Raw genomic sequence first — 18,515 nt, forward strand, 5'->3', positions numbered from 1 at the left:
CAACACTTTCTATCTATCTAAACCCCAACAATTTCTATATGTATCCCTAGCTAAACACCAACACATTATTTATATCTATCTACACTCCAACACTGTCCATCTATCTAAACCCCAACACTTTCTATCTATCTACACTCCAACACTGTCCATCTAGCTAAACCCCAACACTGTCTATCCATCTAAACCCCAACACTTTCTATCTATCTAAACCCCAACACTGTCTATCTATCTAAACCCCAACACTGTCCATCTAGCTAAACCCCAACACTGTCCATCCATCTAAACCCCAACACTTTCTATCTATCTAAATTCCAACACTGTCCATCTAGCTAAACCCCAACACTGTCTATCCATCTAAACCCCAACACTTTCTATCTATCTACACTCCAACACTGTCCATCTATATAAACCCCAACACTTTCTATCTACCTACACTCCAACACTGTCCATCTAGCTAAACCCCAACACTGTCTATCCATCTAAACCCCAACACTTTCTATCTATCTAAACCCCAACACTGTCTATCCATCTAAACCCCAACACTGTCCATCCATCTAAACCCCAACACTGTCCATCTAGCTAAACCCCAACACTGTCCATCCATCTAAACCCCAACACTTTATATCTATCTAAATTCCAACACTGTCCATCTAGCTAAACCCCAACACTGTCTATCCATCTAAACCCCAACACTGTCCATCCATCTAAACCCCAACACTGTCCATCTAGCTAAACCCCAACACTTTCTATCTATCTAAACCCCAACACTGTTTATCTATCTAAACCCCAACACTGTCTATCTATCTAAACCCCAACACTTTCTATCTATCTAAACCCCAACAATTTCTATATGTATCCCTAGCTAAACACCAACACATTATTTATATCTATCTACACTCCAACACTGTCCATCTATCTAAACCCCAACACTTTCTGTCTATCTACACTCCAACACTGTCCATCTATCTAAACCCCAACACTTTCTATCTATCTACACTCCAACACTGTCCATCTATATAAACCCCAACACTTTCTATCTATCTAAACCCCAACACTGTCTATCTATCTAAACCCCAACACTTTCTATCTATCTAAACCCCAACACTTTCTATCTATCTACACTCCAACACTGTCCATCTATATAAACCCCAACACTTTCTATCTATCTACACTCCAACACTGTCCATCTATCTAAACCCCAACACTTTCTATCTATCTACACTCCAACACTGTCCATCTATCTAAACCCCAACACTTTCTATCTATCTACACTCCAACACTGTCCATCTATCTAAACCCCAACACTTTCTATCTATCTACACTCCAACACTGTCCACCTATATAAACCCCAACACTTTCTATCTATCTCTTTATCGAACCCCCAACACCTATCTATCTGAACCCCAAACGCTCTCTGTCTAGTTCTCTCTCTATCCTTTTAAACAGTGTAATATGGAGATACTTTCTTTCTTCACCTCCTTTTCTGTATCGCCATGGATACGGGCATCGGCTGCATGAATGCAGAGGGGTCGAGGACTGTTACACACACACACACACACACACACAAACACACAATGTGTAACCACAATCAGCGGTCTCCGGCAGCAGTTTGAATTCCTAATTGTTGACAAAGGCAGGCACTAACACGAGCTGTTGAATGATCCAACCCCTGTGATGTATGAAAAGTCCCTACTTTAACTTGAGTTCACTTTTTGTCATTTTAGTGCAGAAATGGTTTTTTTTTGCGCGATTAATTACATTGTTTGAAAGCGTTCAAAATACACTGAAAACATCCAAAATACATACTCTATACAGCTAAAAACAACAATGTGATGGCAAAACAAGTCGACATCGAGGTTAAAGAAAGTGTGCTTTATCAATTTACCAGATTTTGCTCACCCTTACTTTGGACAAAATCAATAAATCAATATTATTGTAATGCTTTTTGTATACAAATCTTAAAGGTGCACTGTGCAGAAATCGCTCCGTCATTTCCTGGTTGCAAAAATTGTAATAGTTTGCCTAATTTCAGTTTATGTGCAAAATAAGCAAGTATAGCGTAGGGAATCATTGTACCATATGTATTTGCCATAAGCCAAAATATTGTATTTTCAGCTGTTTGAAGCTGGTGTACAAAACAAAAAGTAAAAGATGCAAAAAGTAAATTTAAGAACGGGAAGCATAGAAATTGTGCACATAGAATAGATCTGCCGCTTATTAGACTTGCTTTCAATGAGAATGATAGCTCTATAACTCACATTTCTATGAGAATTTGGTCGTGGCCCAAAAAGTTACATATTGCAGTTTGAAATGAAAGCTCAATCTGAGCAAATTATGAATTTGAAATTAATCGGGATTAATCACAGCAAATCCTATTAACTTGATTACATTCTTTTGTCATTTATCCTCTCTAATGAAAAGACAATAAATTAACATTTGCACTGAATATAGCTTTACTTCTTTTTGGAATTTGAAGCCAGGACATATCTTTAAATGTAGACTATGGACTATCGAGCTGTCATTACAGGCCTTTAATGTCAGGTATGTGGGTGTGTGTGTGTGTTTGCGAAAGAGAGAGAGGCATGCAGATTGGTACTGAGAGGGAGGAGAGAGAGATCAGGGCAGAAGAGGAAGAAGAGACCCGGCAGATTGCGGGGTTCAGGCGAGAGAGGCATGACATACGGACCGCAGAGAAACCACCACACTGAGCCTCACAGTGCGCCTTGAGGAGAAAAACAAGCGGCGCGTCACATCTAGAAGATCCCTGCTGCGCGAGCACAACTGTCGCGGTGCAGATCGAACGTCGACCACCACCCAACTATTCTCCTCGTGCATTTCCCGTTAGCAGTTCTCTCTGGACGGACCGGCTCTGCCTGGCTGTGTGGAGCCATGCCACCATGCCGTTACCGAATCGGTGCCCTGCCAGCGCTGCTCTGTCTCTGTATGATTTGGACCGGCGTCGCGGCAGAAACACAAGGTAACGATGCTGAGTTTAACTTTCTGACTGGTGTGTGCGCGCGCGCGCGTTTTTGCCCTAAGCGCCTAACCCATTGGGCTGAGTTGAATGAATGAGGTTACCCCTGGCTCCTATCCAGCATGAATGACTATCACAACTTTGGTTTGTCTGTCTATTCTGCTGGTGAAGGCTAAATAGCGTAGGCTACATAAATAGGACTATTCGCGTTTTCCAATTATAAGCATGATACGAATCTTAATTTTAGGCCTGGTAGGCTAGTATAATTCATGTTTTAGCACTTTAAATTCCATTGGCCATATCATGTGCTTAGACCGTTAGGCTGGAGGATCTAGACCTCGGCTACTGTTGTTTTGGTCCTGATAGAGCTTGTTGTTACAGGCTGTGGAATAGCCTACAGTAAAACGTGACGCGTGGGAGAGAGACGGGCACAAAAAACACAACACACACGACAATTAGCCTATCCAATTGTTGTTTTTGGATTCTGGCTATGACTTCATGAATATCTCTGTTTGTCAGAAAAAATATATATGTCTAATGCGCGTGCGTTGTGTGTGACTAATCTTACAAAACATGTACTGATTTGTGGGGTTGCAGCAACATGATCTGCGCCTCGACAAAGAGTGTGTGTGTGTGTGTCAGACTATCTATGACCCTCCACAATCCTGCTAACTGAATGTCAGACAGAAATATAGGACCATTTCTCTGCTGTTGATGTTCTCTATTTAATCAACATGTTATTTCTCTCTCTCTCTCTCTCTCTCTCTCTCTCTCACACACACTATTTATTTATCTCTCAGTTCATGGGCTATAATAATACATTATTATGTGTTTTGCCTTCAGAGGGGCTGTTAGGTAATTCCTCTTCATTTGCTGATAGGCTCTGTGTTCTGTAGTTCTCTAGTCATATCACAGACACCCACTGACTGGGCTGCCATGAAACTGGCTCTAATGCGTTCATTGTATCACCACGCACACTAATTGATGCCCACGCTGCTGTGTGTGTGTGTCTGTGTGTGCGCACACTGTTTCTGAGACATTAGCTCTGTCCTTGTACACGTACAGATATTTTATCGGAAGTATATTATGTGTTGTTATTAGATTGACCTTGTTACGCCAGTTGACCGTGTCTGTAACGGGCTAGGACACAGAGGTCTGGTCTCTGTGACCGCTGGACTCTACAAGGTAAAGAGAACTCGTGGGAGGACATTAGATGGAAGCTGGCACGTTATTCTCTAGCCAGCACTTCTTTTCTTTCATCTATTTCTCTCTTCTCTTTCTACTCTTCTGGTATCACATTCACTCCCACAGTTTCTGTCCTCTTATCCTCCCCTCTATTATCATCTCCTCCCCTCCTCTTCTCCCCCTTTTCTTTCTTCTCTCTCATACGCCCCTCTCTCCCCTCTTTCGTACTCACCTTTCCCCTCTCATCTCCCATCTCTCATACGCCCATCTCCCCTTTCCCCTCTCATACTCCCCTTTCCCCTCTCTCATACTCCCCCTCTCCTCCCCTCTCTCATACTACCCTCTCTCATACTCCCATCTCCCCTCTCTCATACTCCTCCTCTCTCCTCCACCCTCTCCTCTCTCATACTCCCATCTCCCCTCTCTCATACTCCCCTCTCTCATACTCCTCCTCTCCCCTCTCATACTCCCCCCTCTCCTCTCTCATACTCCCCTCTCCCCTCTGTCATACTCCTCCTCTCCCCTCTCATACTCCCCCCTCTCCTCTCTCATACTCCCCTCTCCCCTCTGTCATACTCCCATCTCCCCTCTCTCATACTCCCCTCTCTCATACTCCTCCTCTCCTCTCTCATTCTCTCCTCTCTCATTCTCTCCTCTCTCATTCTCTCCTCTCTCATTCTCCCCTCTCCCCTCTCTCATACTCCTCCTCTCCCCTCTTCTCTCCTCACCCCTCTTCTCTCTCATACACTCCTCTTCTCTCTCCCCTCTTTCCTCTCTCATACTCCCCTCTCCCCTCTCTCATACTGGCCTCTCTCCTCTCTCTCCCCTCTCCGCTCTCCTCTCCGTGGCAGGTTGTCTGCTCTCTTCTCTGTAAAACTCACTCATCCGTAATTCGTCTTTCTCTTCTCATCAGATCACCTCTTATTTTTTCCTCACCATTTTCTCTCATTCGCCTGAGGACCTCCCTTCACCATAGTATAACATTGACAACTGTGTGTGTGTGTTCAAGATGATCAGTTCTGGCTGACTTTGTGGTTGTAGGGATGCTGCTGACACTATTCCACAATAGAAGCAATTAACTGCAGCTTAACTGTGTGGCTGAGCTGCTATGAACCCAGCCCAATCTGTGCGCGGTGTGATTGAACTGTCAGGAGTTTTGTGTTGTGCTGTCTCTTCCCCCGTTTTGTCCTTGCTGCTGTTGTTGTCCTGACTAAGTGTCTGTGCATTGATGTTTCCACAGCTTTAGCCCAGCCTCTACTAGGGTCGGGATGATGACAGGGCTTGTAAGTAAGCATTTGATTTGATTTGATGCTGTGGCTTGTCTAGATGTTAAAAAGGACCAGAATGGGCAATACCTACCCTAAGCTATTTTAGCTGTTAAAGTTAGGGGTCAGTGGTTAGAATCACATTTGTGCACAGTATAAGGTGCAGTAAGCCCATTCTAGCTGGGCCCAGTTCAATACTAACTGTCACCTTAGGGCTGATGGCTGTGAGTTGAGTTTGAGGTTCCAGTTGATTGGCACGATCAGGATAGTTTCCAGCCCAGCTTTTTACACAGCTAATATTTCATCTTCTCTTTGCTTCATCCCACATCACCATTATCTGAACAGACCCCTCGTCTGTCTACCCTTCATTACAGTCCCATTGAAGAGCCTGCCTGGTCCCGTTCCAGAGACTGTGTGCGTGATAAGAGAAGGTAGAAGCAATACTCAGAGCGACGCCTATAGTTACGTCTGTCTGGCATGATGCGAAAGTATTCACCCCCCTTGACATTTTTCCTGTTTTGTTGCCTTACAACCTGGAATTAAAATAGATTTTTTTGGGGGGGCTGTATCATTTGATTTACACAACATGCCTACGACTTTGAAGATGCAAAATATTTTTTATTGTGAAACAAACAAGAAATAAGACAAAAAAACTGAACTTGAACAAGCATAACTATTCACCCCCCCCCCCCCCCCCCAAAAGTCAATACTTTGTAGAACCACCTTTTGCAGCAATTACAGCTCCAAGTCTCTTGGGGGTATGTCTCTATAAGCTTGGCACATCTAGCTACTGGGATTTGTGCCCATTCTTCAAGGCAAAACTGCTCCAGCACCTTCAAGTTGGATGGGTTCAGCTGGCGTACAGCAATCTTTAAGTCATACCACAGATTCTGAATTGGATTGAGTTCTAGGCTTTGACTAGGGCATTCCAAGACATTTAAATGTTTTGCCTTAAACCACTCGAGTGTGGCTTTAGCAGTATGCTTAGGGTCATTGTCCTGCTGGAAGGTGAACCTCCATCCCAGTCTCAAATCTCCGGAAGGCTGAAACAGGTTTCCCTCAATAATTTCCCTGTATTTAGTGCCATCCATCATTCCTTCAATTCTGACCAGTTTCCCAGTCCCTGCCGATGGAAAAACATCCCCATAGCATGATGCTGCCAACACCACGCTTCACTGTGGAGATGGTGTCCTCGAGGGGTGATGAGAGGTGTTGGGTTTGCGCCAGTCTTAGCGTTTTCCTTGATGGCCAAAAAGCTCAATTTTAGTCTCATCTGACCAGAGTACCCATTCTTCCATATGTTTGGGGAGACTCCTACATGCCTTTTGGCGAACACCAAACATGTTTGCTTATTTTTTTCTTTAAGCAAGGGCTTTTTTTCTGGACACTCTTCCGTAAAGCCCAGCTCTGTGGAGTGTACAGCTTAAAGTGGTCCTATGGACAGATACTCCAATCTCCGCTGTGGAGCTTTGCAGCTCCTTCAGGTTTATCTTTGGTCTCTTTGTTGCCTCTCTGATTAATGCCCTCCTTGACTGATCCGTGAGTTTTGTTGGGCGGCCCTCTCTTGGCAGGTTTGTTGTGGTGCCATATTCTTTCCATTTTTTAATAATGGATTTAATGGTGCTCTGTGGGATGTTCAAAGTTTATGATATTTTTTTATAACCCAACCCCGATTTGTACTTCTCCACAACTTTGTCCCTGACCTGTTTGGAGAGCTCTTTGGTCTTCATGGTCCCGCTTGCTTGGTGGTGCCCCTTGCTTAGTGGTGTTGCAGACTCTGGGGCCTTTCAGAACAGGTGTATACAGTTGAAGTCTGAAGTTTACATACACTTAGGTTGGAGTCATTAAAACTTGTTTTTCAAACACTCCACACATTTCTTGAGTTTTGGCAAGTCAGTTAGGACATCTACTTTGTGCATGGCACAAGTAATGTTTCCAACAATTGCTCACAGACAGATTATTTTGACTTATAATTCACTGTATCACAATTCCAGTGGGTCAGAAGTTTACATACACTAAGTTGACTGTGCCTTCAAACAGCTTGGAAAATTCCAGAAAATGATGTCATGGCTTTAGAAGCTTCTGATAGGCTAATTGACATCATTTGAGTCAATTGGAGGTGTACCTGTGGATGTATTTCAAGGCCTACCTTCAAACTCAGTGCCTCTTTGCTTGACATCATGGGAAAATCAAAAGAAATCAGCCAGGACCTCAGAAAAATAATTGTAGACCTCCACAAGTCTGGTTCTTCCTTGGGAGCAATTTCCAAACGCCTGAAGGTACCACGTTGTCACGTCCTGGCCAATATAAGGGTTAATTGTAATTTTAGTTTGGTCAGGACGTGGCAGAGGGTATTTGTTTTATGTGGTTCAGGGTGGTGTTTTTGTAGTAAGGGCATTTGATTTAGTATTCCGGGGTTTTTGGGCACTGTTTGAGATTCACGTATTTCTATGTTGATCTAGTTAGTTGTATGTCTATGTTTGGTTAATTGGGGTGGACTTCCAATTGAAGGCAGCTGTGTGGTGTTGCCTTTGATTGGAAGTCCTATATTAGTTAGATGTGTTTGTCTGTTTAATTGTGGGAGATTGTTCCGTGTTTAGTGTGTGTAAACTTAACAGGACTGTCAGTGTATCGTGCGTTCGTTTTTGTTATTTTGTATGTTCGTTTTGGAATTTATTAAAAGTTCAAAATGAACCATCTCAACTCTGCTGCATATTGGTCCTCATTTTCCGATGATGATTTCGCCATATCGTCCTCCGACGAAGAAATCCCTGACAGAATCTCCCACCAAACCAGGACCAAGCAGCAGAGGAAGGAGCAGCGGAATTTCGAGTTGGACAAACGAGAGAGATGGACTTGGGAGGAGATCTTGGGGGGAGAAGGCTCCTACACTTGGGAGGAGATACAAGCAGGAAAAGATCGCCTTCCATGGGGACAGGTGGTAAGCGAGAGAGAGGAAAGGCGAAAGGCTGGTATGGACCGGGAACGTTTCCGAGGATCACGATTGGCGTTGAAGCACGAGAGGCACCCCCAATCATTTTTTTGGGGGGGGCACACGGGTAGTTTGGCTAGGCCTAGGAAGAGCCGGAAGTCAGCTACCCGTGGTTATATGGAGGAGCGTATGAGGTGGAGAGCGCCATAGTGCGCTCCTCAGCGAAACATCTCACCCATACGCACGCACAGTCCGGTGCGCGTTATTCCAGCCCCTCGCAGGTGCCGTGCTAGAGCGGGCATCCAGCCTGGTAGGAGGATGCCTGCGCAGCGCATCTGGTCGCCGGTACGCCTCCGAGGACCAGGCTACCCAACTCCCGCTCTACGCACTGCTACCATCAGGCCCCTGCACAGCCCAGTCTGCCCTGTACAAGCACCCCGCTCGTACAGGGCTACTAGTTCCATCCAGCCAGGACGGGTTGTGCAGGAGGTAAGATCAAGACCGCCTGTGCGCCTCCATAGCCCTAGGTTTCCAGCTCCTGTCTCTCGTGCAGACCCGGAAGTACGTCAGCCCAGTCTGACTCATCCTGTTCCCGCTCCCCGCACTAGCCTGGAGGTGTGTGTTCCCAGTCTGGTACGCCCAGTACCAGCACCACGCACAAGGCATCTAGTGCGTAAACCCAGCCTCGCCAGTCTAAAGTCGCCAGAGCCGCCCGCCAGTCAACAGTCGCCAGAGCCGCCCGCCAGTCAACAGTCGCCAGAACCGCCCGCCAGTCAGGAGTCGCCGGAGCCGCCCGCCAGTCAGGAGTCGCCGGAGCCGCCCGCCAGTCAGGAGTCGCCGGAGCCGCCCGCCAGTCAGGAGTCGCCGGAGCCGCCCGCCAGTCAGGAGTCGCCGGAGCGGCCGGAGCCGCCAGACTGCCCCGACTGCCCCCCGGCGATGCCAGAGTGGCCCGACTGCCTGGAACGGCCAGAACCGGAGCCACCTCCAGATATAGGTGGGTTGGGGAGGGGGGGTGTAGCACAGTGCCGTCGTTGACGGCAGCCACCCTCCCTTCCCTCCCTTTAGTAGGGGGGAATTTTTGTTTTGTTGTTGTTTGGGGTTGTTTTTCTTGTTTTTCTTAAGGTGCTTCCGGGGTTAGCACCTTTTAAGGGGGGGGGTTACTGTCACGTCCTGGCCAGTATAAGGGTTAATTGTCATTTTAGTTTGGTCAGGACGTGGCAGAGGGTATTTGTTTTATGTGGTTCAGGGTGGTGTTTTTGTAGTAAGGGCATTTGATTTAGTATTCCGGGGTTTTTGGGCACTGTTTGAGATTCACGTATTTCTATGTTGATCTAGTTAGTTGTATGTCTATGTTTGGTTAATTGGGGTGGACTTCCAATTGAAGGCAGCTGTGTGGTGTTGCCTTTGATTGGAAGTCCTATATTAGTTGGGTGTGTTTGTCTGTTTAATTGTGGGAGATTGTTTAGTGTGTGTAAACCTAACAGGACTGTCAGTGTATCGTGCGTTCGTTTTTGTTATTTTGTATGTTCGTTTTGGAATTTATTAAAAGTTCAAAATGAACCATCTCAACTCTGCTGCATATTGGTCCTCATTTTCCGATGATGATTTCGCCAGTTCGTCCTCCGACGAAGAAATCCTCTGACACACGTTCATTTGTACAAACCATAGTATGCAAGTATAAACACCATGAGACAATGCAGCCATCATACTGCTCAGGAAGGAGATGCGTTCTGTTTCTTAGAGATGAACGTACTTTGGTGAGAAAAGTGCAAATCAATCCCAGAACAACAGCAAAGGACCTTGTGAAGATGCTGGAGGAAACAGGCACAAAAGTATCTATATCCACAGTAAAACGAGTCCTTTATCGACATAACCTGAAAGGCCGCTCAGCAAGGAAGAAGCCACTGCTCCAAAACCGCCATTAAAAAAAGCCAGAATACGGTTTGCAACTGCACGTGGGGACAAAGATTGTACTTTTTGGAGAAATGTCCTTTGGTCTGATGAAACAAAAATAGATCTGTTTGGCCATAATGACCGTTGTTATGTTTGGAGGAAAAAGGGGGAGGCTTGCAAGCTGAAGAACACCATCCCAAACGTGAAGCACGGGGGTGGCAGCATCATGTTGTGGGGGTGCACTTCACAAAATAGATGGCATCATGAGAAATTAAAATGATGTGGATATATTGAAGCAACATCTCAAGACATCAGTCAGGAAGTTAAAGCTTGGTCACAAATTGGTCTTCCAAATGAACAATGACCCCAAGCATACTTCCAAAGTGGCAAAATGGCTCAAGGACAACAAAGTCAAGGTATTAGAGTTGCCATCACAAAGCCCTGGCCTCAATCCCATAGAAAATGTGTGGGCAGAACTGAAAAAGCGTGTGCGAGCAAGGAGGCCTACAAACCTGACTCAGTTACACCAGCTCTGTCAGGAGTAATTGGCCAAAATTCACCCAATTTATTGTGGGAAGCTTGTGGAAGGCTACCCGAACATTTGACCCAAGTTAAACAATTTAAAGGCAATGCTACCAAATACTAATTGAGTGTATGTAAACTTCTGACCCACTGGGAATGTGATGAAACCAATAAAAGCTGAAATAAATCATTCTATTATTATTCTGACATTTCACATTCTTAAAATGGTGATCCTGACTGAACTAAAACAGGGAATGTTTACTAGGTTTGAATGTGAGGAATTGTAAAAAACTGAGTTTAAATGTATTTGGCTAAGGTGTATGTAAAGTTCCGACTTCAACTGTATATACTGAGATCATGTGACCGATCATGTGACACTTAGATTGCACACAGGTGGACTTAATTTCACTAATTATGTGACATCTGAAGGTAATTGGTTGCACCAGATCTTGTTTAGGGGCTTCATAGCGAATAGGGTGAATAAATACAGTTGAAGTTGGAAGTTTACATACACCTTAGCCAAATACATTTAAACTCAGTTTTTCACAATGTTCTGCAGTGTCAAAGAACAATGTGGCATCTACACTAACGCTCTGAACAAATCAAAACTGAAATGATTCTATAGAACTCAGATTCCATCTAAAGTGTGGGGATATATCTGTTATTGTGTGAATTATTATTTATTATTATTATTTTATTTTTTTTCTACTTCTCGACATCATCACCTCAAAAATGGTTTGGTGGAAAAGCCCATCATGACTATAAGACAGTTAAATCAATTCATCCTGCTGGAACTATCCCGCTGGCTCTTTGTTGCTACGCACCAATTTTCAGATATCAACTCATCTGGCCTTTGGAACACAGAAGGTCTGATTGGAACATAGCTGTTGGGAGTTTTAGAAACTAGAGTGTGCCTGTGAGTATGGAAGAGAGGAGAGACGAGATGAGACAACTGAGCGGAGACGAGGAGAGACGGAGAGGAAGGGAGAGATGGAGAGAGAGGGATATCATATAATAAGCCTTTTCAGTGGTTACTGTTGCCTCGCCATGCTCTGTGGGGGAGTAGGTCTTGGTAGCTGTTATGCACTTGATGACTAAGGCATTTGTTAAATGGTCTATACAAACAAGATGTTATTGATCATTGAGGTATTGTATTCTCACAGTTATGCCTGCTGTAAGATTCATCACGCACGCACGCACGCGCACACACACACACACACACACACACACACACACACACACACACACACACACACACACACACACAGCTATATTGTATGCTTAAAAAATATACAGTACCAGTCAAAAGTTTGGACACACCTCCTCATTCAAGGGTTTTTCTTTATTTTGACTATTTTCTACATTCTAGAATAATAGTGAAGACCTCCACACTATGAAATAACACACATGGAATCATGTAGTAACCAAAAAAGTGTTAAACAAATCAAAATATATTTGAGATTCTTCAAAGTAGCCATCCTTTGCCTTGATGACAGCTTTGCACACTCTTGGCATTCTCTCAACCAGCTTCACCTGGAATACTTTTCCAACAGTCTTGAAGGAGTTCCCACATTTGCTGAGCACTTGTTGGCTGCTTTTCCTTCACTCTGCGGTCCAACTCATCCAAAACCACCTCAATTGGGTTGAGGTCGGTGATTGTGGAGGCCCGGTCATCTGATGCAGCACTACATCACTCTCCTTCTTGGTCAAATAGCCCTTACACAGCCTGGAGGTGTGTTGTGTCATTGTCCTGTTGAAAAACAAATGATAGTCCCACTAAGCGCAAACCAGATGGCATGGCGTATCGTTGCAGAATGCTGTGGTAGCCATGATGGTTAAGTGTGCCTTGAATTCTAAATAAATCACAGACAGTGTTACCAGCAAAGCACCCCCACGCCATCACACCTCCTCCTCCATTCTTCACGGTGGGAACCACACATGCGGAGATCATCCGTTCACCTACTCTGCGGCTCACAAAGACACAGTTGGAACTAAAAATCTCAAATTTGGAGTCATCAGACCAAAGGACAGATTTCCACCGGTCTAATGGCCATTGCTTGTGTTTCTTGGCCCAAGCAAGTTTCTTCTTATTAATGATGTCCTTTAGTAGTGGTTTCTTTGCAGCAATTCGACCGTGGAAGGCCTGATACACAGTCTCCTCTGAACAGTTGATGTTGAGATGTCTGTTACTTGAACTCTGTGAAGCATTTTATTTGGGCTGTAATCTGAGGTGCAGTTATTCTTATTAACTTATCCTCTGCAGCAGAGGTAACTCTGGGTCTTACTTTCCAGTGGTGGTCCATGAGAGCGAGTTTCATCATAGCGCTTGATGTTTTTGCGACTGCACTGAAAAAGTTATTGAAGTTTTCTGGATTGACTGACCTTCGTGTCTTAAAGTCATGATGGACTGTAATTTCTCTTTGCTTATTTGAGCTGTTCTTGCCATAATATGGACTTGGTCTTTTACCAAATAGGGCTATCTTCTGTATACCCACCGTACCTTGTCACAACTGATTGGCTCAAACATATCAAGAAGGAAAGAAGTTCCACAAATGAACTTTTAAGAAGGCACACCTATTAATTGAAATGCATTCCAGATGACTACTTTATGAAGCTGGTTGAGAGAATGTCAAGAGTGTGCAAAGGAAAAGAGTGGCTACTTTGAAGAATCTCAAATATAAAATATATTTTTATTTGTTTAACACATTTTTGCTTACTACATGATTCCATATGTGCTATTTCATAGTTGTGATGTCTTCACTATTATTCTAGAATGTAGAAAATAATAAAAATAAAGAATAACCCTTGAGTAGATAAGTGTCAAAATTATTGACACCCTAAAGATTCTTATAAATTAAATTAAACAAAATTAAATCTACATTAACGTTCTACTTTTTAAAATTAATCTCAGTTTACAGAACTGAATATTGGCATTCCATGGCTTCCTGTTTCACTGGGTTATAAAAATGTGGTAATGTATGCAGAATCCATCCAGCCAGGTCACCCATGGAACAAGTCAGTATTTGACGACCATTCGTGCCTGAGGATGTGGGCAGATGACGTAGAATCCGGCCACTAGGGGCAACAGTGAGCATAAGCATCTGCCTCTGATTCCAAGGGTTGCAAGTTCGAATCCAGTAATAGAAAGTTGTTTTTGAGATTTTTGTTTAAGCCTAACCCAAACCTTAACCCTTACCTTAGCCATGCAGAGTTAATGACTAACCCTAAGATGTCTGAGTTAATGCCTAAACTTAACCCTAACCTTAAAAATTCGGAGACAAGGCCTAAAGTTAATCTTAAACACTTATATTTAACTTTTGAGAAACCTGGATGAATGTGTAGTTTTGACGTGAGACTGTGACAGGCAGTTTCATCCATAACCATGGGGAAAGGAAAATAATCCATACATGAAAAGACACATTGTTGTTGACTTTCGTAAGTCAGGGAATGGGTCCAAAAACACTACTGAAAAAAACAAATATGCCACTTTACAACAATTAAGAAGTTTAAAACCAATGGAACAGTGGTAAACTTTCCTGGTAGAGAATGCATGGGTATCTTGTCCCCACGTACAGATTTGGTATCCAAGTCTACAATTAGATACCACCTCCATGGCAATAGGCTATTTGGAACGGTTGGAATAAAAAATACTTTGAGAACAACCAACAAATTTAAACACCTGGAGTTTGCTAAACAGCATTGGCACTTGGATTGGAACTGGGTGCTATGGACAGATGAGATGAAAATAGAGCTCTTTGGTGGGTTTGGCCTCAAAAAGGATGCATTTGCAGAAAATAGCCTCATACCTATGGTGGTGGATCTGTGATGTTATGGGGCTGTTTTGCTTCCACTGGTCCTGTGGCACTTGTTAAGGTCAACGGCATCATGAACTCTACCAAGTACCAGGACATTTTTGCCAAAAACATTTTTGCCTCTGCCAGGAGGCTGAAGCTTGTCCACAAGTGGATCTTCCAGCAAGACAATGACCCCAAGCACGCACAAAATCTACAAATAAATTGTTAATTAACCACAAAATCAACATTTTGCAATGGCCATCTCAGTCTCTGTACTTAGTTGAACCCCATTGAACCTGTGGTTTGAATTGAAGACGGCAGTCCATGAGCACAGACTGAAGAATATCAATAATCTGGAAAGATTCTGTATTGAGGAATGGTCTAACATCCCTCTCAATGTGTTCTCCAATCTCATAAAACATTATAGAAAAAGGCTGTGCCGTTATCCTTGCAAGGGGAGGGTGCATATTTATTACTTGTTTAACAAAATATTTTTCTCTGAGCAATTGTATTTGTATAAAATAATGACATTTTCCAATGTTTTAAGTATACAATATAGCTCAGTTTTTGTATTACTTATTTAAACAGTCTTCTTTGCTCATCTTTATCAAGGGTGCTAATCATTTTGGAGGTGACTAGATCACAAACCGTCTCTTGTCTCCCATCTCTGAAACCTGAGCTCCCAGATGGATTGAACTGACGGGAAGAAGACTGACTGATGTTGATGACATCACCCATTAGGTTGACTCATATTGATGACATAACCTATTAAGAGCATAACTGATATGACCAGAGATGGTTTGGATGCAGTCATCATTCTTGGTATCAAAACGAGTGATGGTTAAGTAGTTGGAATGCGGCAGGAGTGGGAAAGTAGAGGAGAGGAAGTGATGAGGAATGTATGGCTGTAGTGATGGTAGAGGAGAGGAAGTGATGAGGAATGTATGGCTGTAGTTATGGTAGAGGAGATGAAGTGATGAGGAATGTATGGCTGTAGTGATGGTAGAGGAGAGAAAGTGAGGAGGAATGTATGGCTGTAGTGATGGTAGAGGAGAGAAAGTGAGGAGGAATGTATGGTTGTAGTGATGGTAGAGGAGAGAAAGTGAGGAGGAATGTATGGCTGTAGTGATGGTAGAGGAGAGGGAAGCAGAGGAGTGAATGATAGGGTCATCATCAGACACATACTGCCATACAAACCATATAGTGAAAGAGAGAGAAGAGAAGTGAGAGAGCGGAGGAGTGAATTATGAGCCATAAATAACCATGATGATATTGAAAGAAACCATTATGATTCACTGAAGCCTGTTATTTGGCTCCACTATGCACTGGTCTAGTGTGTGTGTGTGTGTGTGTGTGTGTGTGTGTGTGTGTGTGTGTGTGTGTGTCCAGAAGTAATTGAAACTCAACTCGCACTCCTGCTCGCCTCCAGTTACCAGTAGAGTAAAGATATGAGATCTAGGGAGAGAAGGAATTAAAGGAGGAGATCGAGAGGAATTGGGAAAGTGTGGGGGCAGAAGGAGAGTAGTGATGGGGAGGTGTGGGGGCGGAAGGAGAGTAGTGATGGGGGAGGTGTGGGGGCGGAAGGAGAGTAGTGATGGGGGAGGTGTGGGGGCGGAAGGAGAGTAGTGATGGGGGAGGTGTGGGGGCGGAAGGAGAGTAGTTATGGGGGAGGTGTGGGGGCGGAAGGAGAGTAGTGATGGGGGAGGTGTGGGGGCGGAAGGAGAGTAGTGATGGGGGAGGTGTGGGGGCGGAAGGAGAGTAGTTATGGGGGAGGTGTGGGGGCGGAAGGAGAGTAGTGATGGGGGAGGTGTGGGGGCGGAAGGAGAGTAGTGATGGGGGAGGTGTGGGGGCGGAAGGAGAGTAGTGACGGGGGAGGTGTGGGGGCGGAAGGAGAGTAGTGATGGGGGAGGTGTGGGGGCGGAAGGAGAGTAGTTATGGGGGAGGTGTGGGGGCGGAAGGAGAGTAGTGACGGGGAGGTGTGGGGGCGGAAGGAGAGTAGTGACGGGGAGGTGTGGGGGCGGAAGGAGAGTAGTGACGGGGAGGTGTGGGGGCGGAAGGAGAGTAGTGACGGGGAGGTGTGGGGGCGGAAGGAGAGTAGTGACGGGGGAGGTGTGGGGGCGGAAGGAGAGTAGTGACGGGGGAGGTGTGGGGGCGGAAGGAGAGTAGTGACGGGGGAGGTGTGGGGGCGGAAGGAGAGTAGTGACGGGGGAGGTGTGGGGGCGGAAGGAGAGTAGTGACGGGGGAGGTGTGGGGGCGGAAGGAGAGTAGTGACGGGGGAGGTGTGGGGGCGGAAGGAGAGTAGTGACGGGGGAGGTGTGGGGGCGGAAGGAGAGTAGTGACGGGGGAGGTGTGGGGGCGGAAGGAGAGTAGTGACGGGGGAGGTGTGGGGGCGGAAGGAGAGTAGTGACGGGGGAGGTGTGGGGGCGGAAGGAGAGTAGTGATGGGGAGGTGTGGGGGCGGAAGGAGAGTAGTGATGGGGAGGTGTGGGGGCGGAAGGAGAGTAGTGATGGGGGAGGTGTGGGGGCGGAAGGAGAGTAGTGATGGGGGAGGTGTGGGGGCGGAAGGAGAGTAGTGATGGGGGAGGTGTGGGGGCGGAAGGAGAGTAGTGATGGGGAGGTGTGGGGGCGGAAGGAGAGTAGTGATGGGGGAGGTGTGGGGGCGGAAGGAGAGTAGTGATGGGGGAGGTGTGGGGGCGGAAGGAGAGTAGTGATGGGGGAGGTGTGGGGGCGGAAGGAGAGTAGTGATGGGGGAGGTGTGGGGGCGGAAGGAGAGTAGTGATGGGGAGGTGTGGGGGCGGAAGGAGAGTAGTGATGGGGGAGGTGTGTGGGCGGAAGGAGAGTAGTGATGGGGGAGGTGTGTGGGGGAGAAGGAGGAAGAATGCTTTAGCAAGTACCTGAGGGTTTCCGTGGGGATTGCTTGTCAACATGGAGAATGTTAATAAACATTAAAGCTGCAATATGTAACTTTCTGGGCAAACCGACCAAATTCGCATAGAATAGATCTGTCATTCTCATTGAAAGTCTAAGAAGTGGTAGATCTGTTCTATGTGCGCTATTTATATTCTTCCTGTTCTTAAGTTTAGGTTTTGTGTCTTTTTACTTTTGGTTTTGTACACCAGCTTCATACAGCTGAAATTACTATGTTTTTGGTCATGGCATATATTTTCTTTACAGTGGTTGAGATGGTACAATGATTCTCTACACTATGCTTGCTTGTTTTGCCACTTAAACTGAAATTAGGCAAACTATTTTAATTTTAGCAACCAGGTAGCCTAGTGGTTAGCGCGTTGGGCCAGTAACCAAAAGGTTGCTAGATCAAATCCCTGAGCTGACAAGGTAAAAATCTGTTGTTCTGCCCCTGAACAAGGCAGTTAACCCACTGTTCCTAGGCTGTCATTGTAAATAAGTATTTGTTCTTAACTGACTTGCCTGGTTAAATAAAGGTTACATTTAAAAAATGTCAACAACAAAAAACAGGAAATGGCAGTGTGATTTCTGCATAGTGCATCATTAAGGATGAAATGTCAGAAAGGCATGAGATAGATGTGTGTGTCAGTCAGATGAATATAGATCCAGTCAGATCAGAGGTTACTTCAAGGAAAGAAGGATTTTAAAGTACTGCTGTCGGATTTGAACCCAGGTCATCTATTCACAACGTGAATGTGTTACCCGCGCTGAGCTCCAACCTTGGCATCAGCTTGGAGAGCTAACACAAGTCTTCAGGTCTCAGACAAGGTTAATCCTCCCATGAGTGTGCTTTTACTGAATCTTCTCTGTTAGAAATGGTTGAGTGGGATACCGTAGGCAGACACAAATGATGATGAAAGTGCTTATTAGTAATTTGCTAATAGTGCTTATTAATAACTTGTGTTGTCCTTGAGATACATAGTTACACAACACTCTGTATAGAGAAGAACTGGGCGGCAGAGAGAGAGGGATGAGAGGGGAGGG

At 45.0% G+C, this 18,515-nt stretch overlaps 1 protein-coding gene across 5 annotated transcripts in view; it reads left to right on the forward strand.

Moving 5' to 3' along the window:
- The first annotated feature begins 2,564 nt into the window (after positions 1–2,564).
- Positions 2,565–18,515, forward strand: part of sez6l (seizure related 6 homolog (mouse)-like) — a 50,699-nt gene continuing 34,748 nt past the window's right edge. For all 5 annotated transcript variants that reach the window (XM_045692237.2, XM_082955690.1, XM_082955692.1 and 2 more), the window contains exon 1: positions 2,565–2,977. In XM_045692237.2, the coding sequence (XP_045548193.1) occupies positions 2,890–2,977 (88 nt within the window). In that variant the 5' untranslated portion in view covers positions 2,565–2,889. The remainder of the gene's footprint in view (positions 2,978–18,515) is intronic.

This window comes from Salmo salar, chromosome 01, assembly GCF_965601325.2.
Source record: "Salmo salar chromosome 01, fSalSal1, whole genome shotgun sequence".
NCBI lineage: Eukaryota > Metazoa > Chordata > Actinopteri > Salmoniformes > Salmonidae > Salmo > Salmo salar.